General features: G+C 42.8%; 1 protein-coding gene and 1 long non-coding RNA gene across 2 annotated transcripts in view; one reads left to right on the forward strand and one right to left on the reverse strand.

Moving 5' to 3' along the window:
- LOC105496370 (uncharacterized) overlaps positions 1-15,132 on the reverse strand; it is a 187,416-nt gene that overhangs the window by 84,208 nt on the left and 88,076 nt on the right. The gene's annotated exons all lie outside the window — the stretch shown is intronic.
- Positions 3,391-15,132, forward strand: part of LOC105496367 (uncharacterized) — a 38,613-nt gene continuing 26,871 nt past the window's right edge. The window contains exon 1 of the mRNA XM_071080895.1: positions 3,391-3,607. Coding sequence (XP_070936996.1) covers positions 3,391-3,607 — 217 coding nt within the window. The remainder of the gene's footprint in view (positions 3,608-15,132) is intronic.

Below are 15,132 nucleotides of genomic sequence, written 5' to 3' on the forward strand. Positions count from 1 at the left end.
AAAAACATTCACATCATTCTCTACTCTTTTAGCCATTTTTAGTTTTCCTCAAGCTATTTGTCACAACAACAACAATACACCTCTTCCGAGATTTAAAAACCCCTCAGCCTGGTGAGCAGCCCACTGCCATATCACCAAGGGCACCGACTGGCCCTAAATACCAGAACTAGGTTCCTGGAGGACAGAGAACGGGTAAAGTTATTCTTCGTACTTTCTCTGGTGCTTAAATCTGGAAGCATACATGTCCCCTGAACATGCTCCTTGGCTGAATAAATTTTTAAAAACAGGATGGCAGAAAGATCATTAGGAAGCATGCTTTTGCATCTCAACTTTCTAAATTATGTTAAACTTCGGAATTTCTGTAGGCGCCTGTTTATAAATAAGATTAGATTCATCCAAAATTGAGTTACTCTTCATGCTTGGTTAGTTATTACTGGGAATTTAAAAGCACTTATTTGGATAATATCTAGGTCATTTGGAGTCGGCATCTTCTAAAAGTTGGGCCTGTTACAGATGAACACCCATGCTGTGCTCCAGGCACAGAAAGTAGCAAAATGGTTCATTTCCCAGAATATCAGATGAAAGGACAACTCCTCCCCCACCCCCTAAATATAGCCTTTCTCTAAACAAAATATTCAATACCTAGTATGAGACTGCATTTGTGTCCCAACATGGGTTTCTGGTAACATACCTCATGCTGCTTTTAAAAATCAGATAGATTGGTTAAATCCTTTTAAGAAAATTAGGCAAGCAAAGATGCCGTTAGGGCTAGAAACCCATCACATACATAACAGAAGCATAGTAATTATTTTTAAGGCCATTCTTTTTTATAATGCTTGTCATTTCTGGGTATTAGCTCAAACAGACAAAACTTGGAACCTCTTTAGGAGATGCCCTAAGTATCAAACATAATATAATTTGTCACAAAATCTGCTGGTTTTTGATTTTCCTTACAATTCATTTGTCAGTTATATATAGGATGACAATATAATTTACTTCCCAAAGACACTTAGGAGAGTGAAACGGGCTCTATTAATATGAATAATGATGCCAGGACAACAAACCAGGCATATAATTGTCCTACCTTTGTAAGGGACTAAGCCAGGCTCTGTAGGATAAATGTCCTGAAATCCTGAAAGTTAACTGTGGAAAGAAATGCTGGAGCTAGATCAGGGATCAGTACACTTTCTCTTAAAGGGCCAGATAGTAAATATGAAGCTTTGCAGGCCGAGAGGCCAAATGGGGGATACGATATCATGTAAGTATTTACATAATCATTTAAAATGTAACGATTTAAAAATGCAAAAATCATCCTTAGCCATGGGTTGGATTTGGCCCATGGGCCTGAAATGGCCAACCTCTAACGCAGAGCATTGGGGACATTAAATGCTAAGCTCAGAAGCTTGGATTTAATTCTGCGGCCAGTAGCTTCCAGAATGATTTTTATTTTAGGAGTAGAAACTTGTTCTCAAATGAAATCTTATGTGGAAGCCCAATATATATGCAAAACAGATAAAAATGGTTCTGCTGTGTTTGAAATGGGAATGAGGGAGGCAGCGAGCACAACCTCTGTCACCCTCAGCGGCAGACTCAGAGCCCCCAAGGGGGCCTGCCCATCACGATTTTCAAACCACAGCCACAGTCCGTGGGGTGCCATTAAAGACTTCTGAGGAGAGAGGTAAAGTGATCACAGCTGTGTTTTACAACAATCATTCTGTGCACAGTATGAAGGATGCATTGGAAGGCAGAATGCCTGGGGGCAGAGGGGCCAGTAAGGAGGGTCCAGCCTGGCAGAGCAAGGATTGCAAGGATGTTTCTAAAGCAAACATCAGGGGCATAAATGTGGGTTTGAGGGAGATCCAGACATTTAGGCAGAACCGACTCCATGGGCATGGGCCCTGTGCGGTCTCACATGGCCCATGCACAGAGGGACCCACACTTGGTTTAATGCTCTGCTATCACCATACTGAAATTCCCAATTATTTTTCAATCAGTGCCCTGCATTTGCACTTTGCACTGGGCCCCACAAATTGTGTCACCAGTCCTGCATGCAGGGATAACTGAATCCACAGGTGCCTGAGCACACATATCTGTACCTTCCTCCCACTGTCCTATTGTGTTAGTTCATTTTGCATTACTATAACGGAATGCCTGAAGCTGCATAGTTTAAAAAGAGATTGATTTGGCTTGTGGGTCTACAGGCTGTACAAGCATGGTACCAGCATCTGCTCAGCTTCTGTGAAGCTTCAGGAAGCTTACAATCATGGTGGAAGGCTAAGGGTTAGCAGGCATGCCACATGGAAAGAGAAGGAGAAAGAGAGACAGAGGGAGGAAGTGCCACACTCTTTTAAACAATCAGATCTTGTGTGAACTAATATAGCCAGAACTCACTCTAAGAACAAATATAGCCAGAACTCAGTCTAAGAACTAACACAGCAAGAACTTACCATGAGGGTAGCATGAAACTGACATCTGAGAAGAGACACACAGTCCATAAGGTCTTACAATTCCTTTCATCCTTTATTCTTAATTAGTTGTGTAAATGTATTTGGTATAAGGGATCTACCCACATGACTCAAATACCTCCCATAGGCCCACCTCCGACATTGGGGATCACATTTTGACATAAGATTTGGAGGAGACAAACATCCAAACTATATTGTTTTCTCCTTGACCCCCCCCAAATCTCATATCCTTCTCTTATTGTGAAATATAATCATCCTTTAGTTCCCTAAAGTATTAATTCCTTCCAGCTCCAACTGAAAAATCCAAAGTCCAAATTTCATCTGAAACTCAAGATATAGCTGTGAGCCTGTAAAATGAAAAACAAGTTATTTACTTCCAAGATACAGTGGTGATACAGGCATTGGGTAAACATTCCTATTCTAAAAGGGAGAAATCAGCTAAAAGAAAGAGAAAACAAGCCCCACACAAGTCCAAAACCCAGCAGGGCAGACATTGAACCTTAAAGGTCCAAAATTATCCTTGACTCCATGTCCCACATCCAGAGCACAGTGGTTCAAGGGGTGGGATCCCAATGCCTTGGCAGCTCTGCCTCTGTGGCTTTGCAGGGTGCAGCCTTGGGGTTGCAACTCACAGGTTGGAGTTGAGTACCTGTGGCTTTTCCAGGCTGAGGCTGCAAGCTGCTGGTGGCTCTATCTTTCTCAGGTCTGGAGGAGGGCAGCCCCCTTCCCACATCTCCACTAGGCAGTTCCCTGGTGGACATTTCCCTTCCACACTGCCCTAGTAGAGGCTCTCTGTGGGGTTCCACCCATGTGTCAGGCTTCTGCCCAGGCACTCAGTCTTTCTGACACATCCTCTGAAATCTAGGTGGAAGCTTCCAAGCTTTTTTCACTTTTGCATTCTGCCAGCCTGAAGACTTAACACCACATGGAAACTACCAAAGCTTTCGGCTTGCACCTTTCAGAGCAGCAGCCCAAGCTATATGTGGGACCCTTTGAGCTAAGACTGGAGCCAGAGCTGCCAAGATGTGAAGAGCAGGGTCATGAGGAAGCACAGGGCAGTGGCACTCTGGGACTGACCCCCAAAACCATTCTTTCCTTTGGACCTGTGATTGGAGGGGCTGCCTCGAAGATTTCTGAAATGAGTTTGAGGCCTTTTTTCCATTGTCTTTATTTTCAGCACTTGGCTCCCTTTTACTCTTGCACATATCTCTAGCAAGTGGTTGCTGCACAGCCAACTTGTATTTCTCTTCTGAAAACACTCTTTCCTACTCTACCTCGTGGCCAGCTTGCAAATTTTCCAAATTTTATGCTCTTCTTCCAAGCATAAGTTCCAATTTTAAGTCATTTCTTTGTTTCCACATCTGATCACAGGTTGTCAGAAGCAGCCATGCTACATGTTGAAGGCTTTACTGCTTAGAAATTTCTTCCATTAGTCTTCCATCATCAGTCTTAAGTTCACCCCTCCACAAATTGCTCGGACCTGGGCACAATGCAGCCAAGTTCTTCGCTAGGGCATAACAAGGGCAAACTTTGCTCCGGTATCCAATAATTCTTCATTTCCATCTGAGACGGCCTCAGCTTAGGCTTCACCACCCATATTTCTATCAGCATGTTGGTCACGACTACTTAACCTGTTTCTAAGAAGTTCCAAACTTTCCCTCATTTTATTGTCTTTTTCTGAGCTCTCCAAAATCTTCCAACCTTTGTCCATTTCCCAGTTCTAAAGTGGCTTTCACATTTTCAGGTATCTTTATACAAATGCCTCACTCCTGGTACCAATTTTTTCTCTCTAATTAAAAAGAGAAGCATGGCATAAACATTTGGAAAATCTTCAGCCTGACCATGTCATAGAGAAGCAGCATTTTCAGGAGAGGACCATGTCATAGAGAAGCAGCACTTTCAGGAGAGGAGTACGAGTAGGCTGTGGAGCAACCACTTGCTAGAGAGATTTCCATGACTAAAAGGGATCCAGGTACTAATATCCAAGACAACAGGAAAAAAGCCTTGAAGGCATTTCAGAAATCTTGGAAACAGCCCCTCCCATCACAAGTCCAGAGAAAGAAAGATTTCAGGGCCCAGGCCTGGGACACTACTGCCCTGTGTCACCTTTGGAGACTGCTACTCCCATCACAGCTGCCCCAGCTCCAGCTGTGGCTCAAAGGGTACCTGGTACAGCTTGGGCTGCCACTTTGAAGAGCACAAGCCACCATAAGCCTTGGCAACTTCCATGTGGTGTTAAGTCTACAGGCTGGCAGAATGCAAGAGTGAAGGAGGCTTGGTTCCTTTCACCTAGATTTCAGCAGATGGAACAGAAAGCCTGGGTACCTAGGCAGAAGCCTGCCACAAGGGAGAAGTCCTCACAGAGAGCCTTTACTAGGGCAGTGTAGAGGGAAAATGTGGGATTGGAGCTCCCACACAGAGTACTCACCAGGGAACTGACCAGTGGAGCTGTGGAGAAGGAGCTGCCATCCTCCAGACCTGAGAACAATAGAGCCACCAGCAGCTTGCAACCTCAGCCTGGAAAAGCTGCAGGCACTCAACTTCAACCCATGAGAGCAGTCTTCAGGGCTGCACCTTGCAAAGCCACAAGGGCGGAGCTACACGGGGCCCTGGGATCCCACCCCTTGCACCAGTGTGCTCTGGGTGCAGGACATGGAGTCAAGGGAGATAATTATGGAGCTTTAAGGTTTAATGTTTGCCCTACTGAGTTTTGGGCTTGCACAGGGCATGCTGCCCTTTCTTTTGGCCAATCTCTCCCTTTTAGAATGGGCATGTCTACCCAATGCCTGTACCACTATTGAATCTTGGAACTAAATAACTTGTTTTTAACTTTAGCGATTCATAGATGGAAAGAACTTGCCTTGATTATAAAATCAGACTTTGAACTTTTGATTTTTCAATTCATGGTAGAACAAGTTAAGACTTTGGGGGACTATTAGGAAGGGATGATTTTATTTTGCAATGTTTGAAGGACATGAGATTTCAGGGCTCAAAGGCAGAATGATATGGTTGGGATATTTATCTCCTCCAAATTTCATGTTGAAATGTGATCCCAAACGTTGAAGGTGATCCCTAGTTGGAAGTGAGCCTTTGGGTCATGGAGGTGGATCCCTCATGACTGGCTTGGTGCTCTCACCTTTGTAATGAGTTCATGCAAGAGCTAAAGAGTTAAAGAGCCTAGAATCTCTTCGTCTCTCTCTCAACATGTGACATGCCTGCTATCCCTTCCCTTCCACCATGACTGTAAGCTCCCTGAGGCTTCACCAGAAGCTGAGCAGATATTGGCACCAAGCTTTTATAACCTGCAGAACCATGAGCCGAATAAACCTCTTTTATTTATAAATTACCCAGTCTCAGGTATTCCTTTATAGCAATGCAAAACAAACTAATACTCCTGGCGAGGGACACTCTGTATAATCCCTGAGTTGCAGATTGCCCCTCCCACATGCTGCCTTACCCTCTCCAAGCACTCATAATACCATCTGTCCTCCCTCTGGTGCATCCTGGAATCACCAGTCACAGCTGATTAGTCCCAATTCCAAATCTCTGACATGCAAATTCAAATCAAATCTTTACTCACTGCCAGGTGCCCAGCAGGACTATCACAGACCAGGAGCTGCTTTCTGCTGACCAGCCAGGTAGTCCATGAATACAAAATCCTAGGGGTTGCCTCAGGTTGGGCTTCATCAGGAGTGGATGCTGAGACAAGGATTCAGGTGACAGTCATGTATTTGTGATGTGATCCCAATAGCCCCAAGAGGGAGTGGGGAATGGGACAGGAATTAAAAGTAAGCCAGAAAAGAGGGCTGGTTACCACTTTGGGCCACTGGGCCCAATCCCATTAGGGATCCTGAGACTGTGGTTACATCCAAGGATTTTTCCCCAACTGGCTGGCAAGTAAGCCCTCATTGATTGAGTTGTTCCTGGGGTCCCCAGAAATTCTGGCTGCTGCACATGCATGGTGAACAACCATCTGTGACCAAAAAATGCCCTCAGACAGAGACATAGAGCTGCCACCACATACCAGAATAGTTTGCCGGTAACCTCTGGAGTGGGCTGAAGGTAGGGGGTATCTGAGCATGACACCAACAACATCTGCTCTACCCTCAGGGTCACTATAAGGAACAATAAATATTTGAGGAAGCAAGTAGACTTTGAGCACTCCCAACATCTGAGACTACACCTGCCATGATTACTTCAGCCAGTTATTTAAAAAATACTAACTGAACACCTGTTATGTCCAAGTTCCACTTTTATGTAGAGCACTATTCTACACATTGTGGAAAAAGACCACAAAATCACAATTTACAACCAGGCCCTGTCATTTATAAGGGCCACACTGCACAAAAATGCTCAGCCACCAGAGGCCAGGACCACCTCACTTTAGTTTAATACATAGATCTCAAATGCATCCTGGTATCCCTGGGAATTCCCAAGACTTCTTTCAAAATGTTTCTAGGGAATGGGGGTCTGAAACACACAGAGAAGAGAGAAAGGAGAAAAGTCATCTCAAAAATACCTATTTGAAAGAAACACAGTGACACGTGTTTGAATGACATCAGAATGTTTTGTTCAGCAAAACATTTAGAATCTCTTTGTTGACTGAGACGTTTAACTTTTAAAACACGTAAGATGACCCTCGTATGCTGCTGGTAAGATTATAAAATGGTGCAGCCATTAAAAAAAAGTCTGACAGTTTCTCAAAAGGTTAAATAGAGAGTTACCAGAAGACCCAGTAATTCCACTCCTAGGTATATACCCGAGATAACAGAAAACATATGTCTACACATAAACTTGTATGTGAACATTCATAGTAGCAATATTTATAATAGTCAAAAAGTAGAAATAACCCTAGTATCTATGAGCTAATGAATATATCAATAAAATGTAATATACTCGCACAATAGATTATTCAGCTCTAAAATGAAACAAAGTACTAGCATACACTACAACATGGTTAAAGCTTCAAAATATACTGCATGGTTCCATTTATATAACATGTTCAAAGAGGCAAATCTATAGAGACAGAAAGTGGATTAGTGGCTGCCTTTCCTAACAGGAGGTTAGAGAGAAATGAAAAATGGCTACAGGGTACAGGGTTTCTTTTGAGGGTGGTGACAATGTTCGATTTGTGGTGATGGTTGCACAGCCCTGCAAACATCCTAAAAAACATTAAATTGTACACTTTAAATAGGCGAATTGCATGATATGTGAATTATACCTCGCTAAAGCTGTCATTAAAAAAAGATGCCATGAAGTTTTATTGGAGATTAATTTGCACTCTTCATTGACACTTAGGATGTATCAGTAAATAAATAGGCAATAGCACTGCCCTCGAGGATCTGATATCCCCAGGAGGAAAGTAGACAATGAATCCTAAATGGGACATACAAATTATATGATATGTTGTTGTGGAAGATAATCAGCAACGTGGGAAAAAATTAAGCAGAGTAAGGAGAAAAGAAACTGCAGGTGTCTGACAGAGCCTGGTAGTTAGGGTAGACGTCATTGAAAGGGTGACATTTGGCCAAAGGCTTGCAGGAGCTGGCCATGAAGATGTCTGGGGAAAGAGCATTACAGGTAGGGGCGCTGCCAGTGCCAACACGTGGAGGCAGGAGTGTGTTGACACATTGGAGGAGTAGCCAGGAGGTTAGTCAATCATCGTGAGCAGGGAGAGATTAAGGTCAGAGTGAGGGTGATGAGCTTAGAGAGGTAAGGGGAGGCCTTGCAAGCCCTTGTCAGGCCAAGCAAGCGGGGAGCCCTGATGATGACTCAGATCAGATGCACAGCTTCAAAGGGATGCGATGTGATAGAATCTGATGGGACAAGTAGAGGTTTTTCTCTCCTCTGCATAGTGGCTCACCCAGTTGGGAACCAGGGTTCTTGTCCATTTTCCCCTGAGCAGAGGAAACAGGTAGCCTGGAGCACATTCAGGCAAGGGAGGGGGGATGTATCATGAGGATTTGACAAGCTCTAGCCCCCAGAAGCAAAACTGAGAAGTCAGGAAGCAGCAGGGTGATGGGAAGCTGCAATTTCACCATCTAATAACCTCAGATGTTTATAATTTTCAGCTTCCAATTTTTGTATCGTCATGGTCAATTACAGGTCACAAATGGTTTCCAAAGTGGGCTGCCCAGGGAGGCAGTTGTGCAAATCCATTTTCCACAGTCATTCCACTCCCAGGCTGCTCAGTTCCCAAGATATATTTTGGAGCAAACCATGTCAGAGCATTCAGAGGGATAGGGAGAAGGAGGGGAGCTCCTCCAACTCCGGTTGCATGAAAAGAAATGAAATCGCCTAGTGTCTCAGTCCCAGATGGTATTTCCATCCCTACTCTGCCAGGTACATGCTGTGTGACCTTGGCTCAGTCACCTTACCCCTCTGAGCCTTTTCTTATACAGAATAGCCAGACCTGACTTAACTCACAAGGGATGTTGTGAGATACCTCATCAAATGCATCATGGAAAACTCCATATACCAGACCTCAGCCATGTGTCTGGTCTTGAGCTCTTTCATTTTGTTTAATAGTTTTAGTGAGGCATAATTTATATATCATAAAATGTACTCATTCTAAGAGTTCAAATTAATGACTTTTAGTGAATTTACAGTTGTGTAACCATCACCATAATCCCAATTTTTAGAATATTTCTATCACCCCAAAAACGGTATCGCTGTAAAAATTCTTTGCAGTTAGAGTCCCATATAGAATAACATCAATTTAATGCTGTATAAGGCAAAAGAGAAAAATAGTGACTTATTGGGTTGGATCAGGTGAAATAATTTTTATAGGTTTAAAAGTTTCAAATATTAGCAATTTCATAGTTTAGCCATCTTCAAAAATTTACAAATACAGTACTACAAAATTAAAATTTGCATATCAACTCAAATACTATATATGATTGCCCATGAATTGCTTATGTTGTGAATTTATACATTGTAAAGTATATGGAAAACTATGTATGTTGGACTTTGTGAATGATTGAAAGGATTTGTAAATTTTTTTAAGGGGGAAATTTTGACTATGCTCAGTTTTCGCCTTAGGCACTGTCCTTAGAAAGAAACCTCCACCAGGGGTACCCGCTTTGATTCAGTTGCAGCTAGCACCTTCAATTTGTAGTTGAAAAAAAAAAATAAAGCTTAAAAAATGTAGATAAGCTATTCATGCACTGCCAACCACACCACACTGTCTCAAGAAATGTGAATACAACTTTACAAGTAGAAACATCTTGTATCTATAGCATAAAAGGATCATGGTTTGTATTTTCTTGCTTACTTTTTTTTTTTTTTTTTTTTTACTTTTTTTGAGACAAAGTCTCACCGTGTCACCCAGGCTGGAGTGCGATCTTGGCTCACTGCAACACCTGCCTCCTGGGTTCAAGCGATTCTTGTGCCCCAGCCCCCCAGGTGGCTGAAATTACAGGCGTGTGCCACCACACCTGGCTAACATTTTTGAGACGGAGTCTCGCTCTGTCGCCCAGGCTGGAGTGCAGTGGCTGGATCTCAGCTCACTGCAAGCTCCGCCTCCCGGGTTTACGCTATTCTCCTGCCTCAGCCTCCCGAGTAGCTGGGACTACAGGCGCCAGCCACCTCGCCCGGCTAGTTTTTTGTATTTTTTAGTAGAGACGGGGTTTCACTGTGTTAGCCAGGATGGTCTCGATCTCCTGACCTCGTGATCCGCCCGTCTCGGCCTCCCAAAGTGCTGGGATTACAGGCTTGAGCCACCGCGCCCGGCCCTAACTTTTATATTTTTTGTAGAGACAGGGTTTCACCATGTTGGCCAGGTTGGTCTCAAATTCCCGGCTTCAAGTGATCTGCCTGCTTCGGCCTCCTAAAGTGCTGAGATTATAGGCGTGGGCCACTGCACCCAGCCTCATGTTTACTTTTTTGTCTCGGTTCTCCACTAGTGTCTAAGATACGTGAGGAAAGACGTGAGACCTTGTTTGCACCTCTGTATCTCCAGCACCTAGCTACACAGCGTTTGCCATATAGTAGATGCTCAATAAATACTGAATGAATGAAATAAATTTTGTGGAGAAGGGAGATGCTGATTCATATATGTAAACAACCCACCCCTACTTGGCCACATACACACACAGGAACTGGCATCACCACAGACACTAAAAGATAGTTTGTGAGCAATGAGTACATGAACAGATCCAAAACGCTTTTATATCAATGTAAGGCAGATCCATTTTAAGCCAGCTCAAGCCTGACAGAGACACTTCCTACTCGAGAACACAGAACAGCCTGCCTTCCAGCACCAAAGTCAGGCGTTTCTGATCCCAAACCTGGGAGGAAAATGAAGGCTGAGAGAAGAGGCATTTCAAAGAGCGCTACACCACACTGGGTGGGCACCTGGGATCTTTAAAGAGTCAGAAGCCAGACCTGTGACCAGGAAAGGTCTAGAGGGAAACTGCCCAGAGAAGCCGGGAGATAAGATGCTAAAGCTGGTGCAAATGCTGCTCGCCAGGCTTCCCATGGCTTGCAGTCAAGAGAGAACTGTGGGGCTGTAGGAAGACCTGGGCTGCACGGTAGGAACAGTACTACTACTCAAGTCCAGGCTAGTTTATACAACCCCATGGAGAAAAGATGCTACAAGCCACTCCACCACCACCACAGCTCTTCCTTAGCTTCCCCAAAGGGAAGAGGTATCTCCAGTCTAACTGACCAAAACCTAAGACATTGATTAAACAAGGGTGCTAATGGGCCGGGTCACTGCATTAAAAACATGGGTGGTTCTTTGTTTCCTGCCTCCAAGTGGGAGTGCAGACTTCTGCACCAGTAGGTATCAGTCACTGTCTCTGCTCCTAATAAGGCAGTTTTGTATCTCCCACTGGGTGTCTGCTTTTAGCACATAACTCCCCCAGGAAGCCCATCAGGCTGGAAGAAGTGATTGGCATTTCTAGGCTCATCATATTATTGAATGTTTTAAAATTCTGGCAGAATCTCCAGCCTGCCTAAGGTGTCCAAAACGGTGAAGAGTGATCAACTGTGGAGGGTGGGATACAAGAGACAAACGGGGGCAGGGATTTTCACTTTATCACCTTTCATACATACTTTGGGGTTTTTTTTTTCATGTTTTACAATAAGCCTATGGTACATCATAATTTAAAAATAATTATAGGGGTTAGAAGACGGCATATGATATAAATCCAAATTTAAAAGTCAACAACCAGTATCCTGCTCCAAATAACTGTACAGCACTTATGAAAATCATATGCATCCCCCATTTGAGAAAACCAGGAAGATAAACTTCCTATATGCTGCTGCTAACTCAGATTCAGTGTCAATTAACCTCTCAAGTCCTCAGTTTTCTCATCTATAAAATGGACATAATCATTCCTGCGTTTATGACAATGCATAGCAAAATATTCCTTAGGCATAAAGGGATATAACATACATCTTCGTGGTGAGCATTTCTGGCATTGTCTAGGAAATTGGCCGATTTAAAGCAGTTGGCCTGTTTTTAAAAAAACAAACAAACAAAAAAATATATATATATATGTATATATGGTTGTTAGCAAGAGGTTTATTTATTTATTGAACAAGCAAAATGCCTTCACAGCCTTCCTACACTTACAGTTGAGGATAACTATGTCATATTATGCGCAATGTCTATTATACAAGCACAGTCCTGCACACAGAAAGCACTCACTACACATTTGTAGAATAAGCACTGATTATGTAAACAGCTCTGCTAAAGAGATAACACAATCACCATTTTCACAGAAGAGAAAACTGAGGCTCAGAAAGACAGTGGAAGAACCTCTGTGCTGATGATAAAACAATTTTCAACCAAACTCTTCCCTGTTTCTACAGATTGAAAAAGAGAAGTGAAGGAGGTAGAATAGGAGATGAATTGGTGCTTAGCTCAAAGTCGGGAGGAGAGGCCATAAAGGAATTAGAGGAGGAAGAAGCTACCAGAAGCCAAGTGATAAATTTCTATTTGAATTAAGTTGCAGAAATTTAAAGAATGCCGTTTTGGTAGATAAATGTGTGTGCTGCCTGTTGTCAAGAAATGAACATTGAGTATCTTTTTGTTTCCTCACCTGCCATGGCAACCAGAAAGCTCCGAATCAGATTCATTGCTTGAGTAACAATCAGTCCAGAGTTTAGAAGCACCTACTCTTTCTTTCCCTCCCAGAGGAGCTGTTTTCTGCTTTATGCTTCTCTCTGCCCCATGGAAACGCCCAATCCTCACCCTAAACGTGAAGCAGCATGGGAGAATTTTCACATATTGTATTAACTGGCCCGTTCTTTGATTCCTTATATTTCACTAGCCCTACACTAATCATGGGAGTAATACCAGCTACAATTAGGCATCATAAGTATAATGATTTCATTAAAGCTCCTTTAATGGATCCAGTACACTTTAATGTACACTTTATCACCTTGTGATAATTGGAGTTGCTGAATTACAGTAACAGAGCAACTGAAGGTAATTTCCTATTTGGCCAAAGTCAGTCGACCTCCCCCGGGCCTCCAATTATCATATTTCTTCCTGGAATCAGGTCTCCCTTCTACTCAGGAGCTGCTGCAAGCTCCAAGCTATTACGATGGACTCTAAGCTTGCACAGGAGTTGTGAAGTTCTAATTTTCTCATTACACAACCTCATCTGTCAGCTATTTTCTGGCGGGCCAGCCCTGTTCTTTAGTGTAGGTGATAAATAGGCATGAACATCTTAGCGAGCAGAGAGGCAAATAAACATCTAAAAATGATCAGGCCTTGAGAATCTTCTATCAGATAGTGTTACGGGTCAGAGGAAACCAGAGCAAACCACGGACTGAAATGTGGAGAAAAGGCTGAACCCAACCTGCCCTCTTTCACTCAGAATCACAATGACAGTACTAGGTAATTTCTTCTGCTACACAGAGAGTCTCAGAGGGTTCTTTAGACAGTGCTGTCAAACTTAGTAAAGTAAGTTGATAGTATACCATCCACTGAGCACCTAGGAGATGTGCTATAGTGTGTGAAGGCTTTAAAATATTGACTTTTTTTCTAAATCAGAAGAACAGTTTACATTATGCACATTTACTCATTCACTCGATCTTATTAAATGAGATTACAACACGCCTGGCATGCTGTAAGCACCAAATAAGTGTTAGTGACCATCTTCTATTTATTCATATAATGGCTCAATGTCTACATTGAGCCAAGCACCATGATAAACATCAGAGGTACAATTGTGAATGAGACAGACACAACCACTGCCTTCAAGTTGTTTGCAGTCTAGTTAGGTATAGATACTATATAAATCAGCCTATATATATTGATGTTATTGTCATTACAATGAATGTAGTGAAGGAAAGTTCCAGGTCCCATAATAAGACAGAATAAGGGACATGACTTAGTGTAATGCAGAAGGAGAAGGCAGTGAGAAAGTGATCTTTAAGTTAAGACTCAGAAGATAGGTGAAGAGGTAAGAGGAAGAATGTTTCAGAAACATGGAATAGCATGGATGGAGGTTTTTCATGCAGGAAGGAGCTGTGTAATAAACAAGGAAAGGGCTGGTTTATCTGAAGATTAATGAGCAATGATGGGGAGGTAGCAGACACAAGATCACACAGGGCTTTGTAAGGCATGGTGAGAGTGTGAATTTCATCCACTCAGCCACAGGCAGCCACTGAAAGATTGACGACTGGTCAGTCGGGGATTGGCTCTGAGTGACCAATCATCATGATTTATATGACTTCTAGATGAATTGATCGACAGCCAATCCATCCCAAAATGTTTACTTAGAAACTACTGTATGAAAATCACTTGTGCAATGATGAAGAAAGCATGAAAAATCTCCCATTATTTCCTGGATTATTTAAAACAAACTGTTTGGCCAGGGTACAAGGTTCAGCAGAGAACTGGAGGAGGATGAGGTTGAAAGGAATGCAACTTAAAATGCTAAGACAAGGAATTGGATTTTAGAATTCTTTTTTTTCTTTTAGACAGGAAAAAAGAAGGGCAGAAGGCAGGGAGAAGTTAATCTTGTGGATTGTCTTTCATCTGCCAGGCACCTGTATTGGATATTTTATACATAGATTATCATTTGATAACCAAAACTCTGAGAAATTAAGCATCTCTGCCTATTTACTCTCAACATCAAATTTTTAGTTATGAATGCAAAAAAGGAAAATAAATTGCTTAAGCTGAGCTCAAGATGCTGACCACTGCCTTCCCATCCTCACCTTTGTTTAAAATATTTTAACTCTGCCTGCATCCTTGCTACCACACTGATATTCCCACACACAACTCTCAGCCACAATTGACCACCTTGAGGCATCTCACCCAGGGAACCTATCCCATAGACCATGGTGAGGTGATCAAGTTCACTCTACTGAGGATCTCAACCAAGTGAACCAGAGTTTGGGTCTGTTAGGAGATGGTAGGAGTTCAAAACCAAAGCCAGAGCCACATGAGTCAAAGCTGAAGTTGTGGAGAGCAGAGGAGTCCTGAGCAACAGAAACCTCAGCTGCAGAGAGATGCAGATGAAGAAAGCACGGGGCACAGTAAAATGCAGGGACAAAAGGCCTCATAGCCTCATCAGAGACAGAGGGCATAAACTCAGCTTTCCAAATCTTATACCCTCAACCTATGTTCAGTTTTCTATTGATCTGTAACAAATCACCCCAAAACTGAGCTGTATGAAGGAACAATAATCATATTATTCTTATT

The sequence above is a fragment of the Macaca nemestrina genome, chromosome 15, assembly GCF_043159975.1.
Source record: "Macaca nemestrina isolate mMacNem1 chromosome 15, mMacNem.hap1, whole genome shotgun sequence".
NCBI lineage: Eukaryota > Metazoa > Chordata > Mammalia > Primates > Cercopithecidae > Macaca > Macaca nemestrina.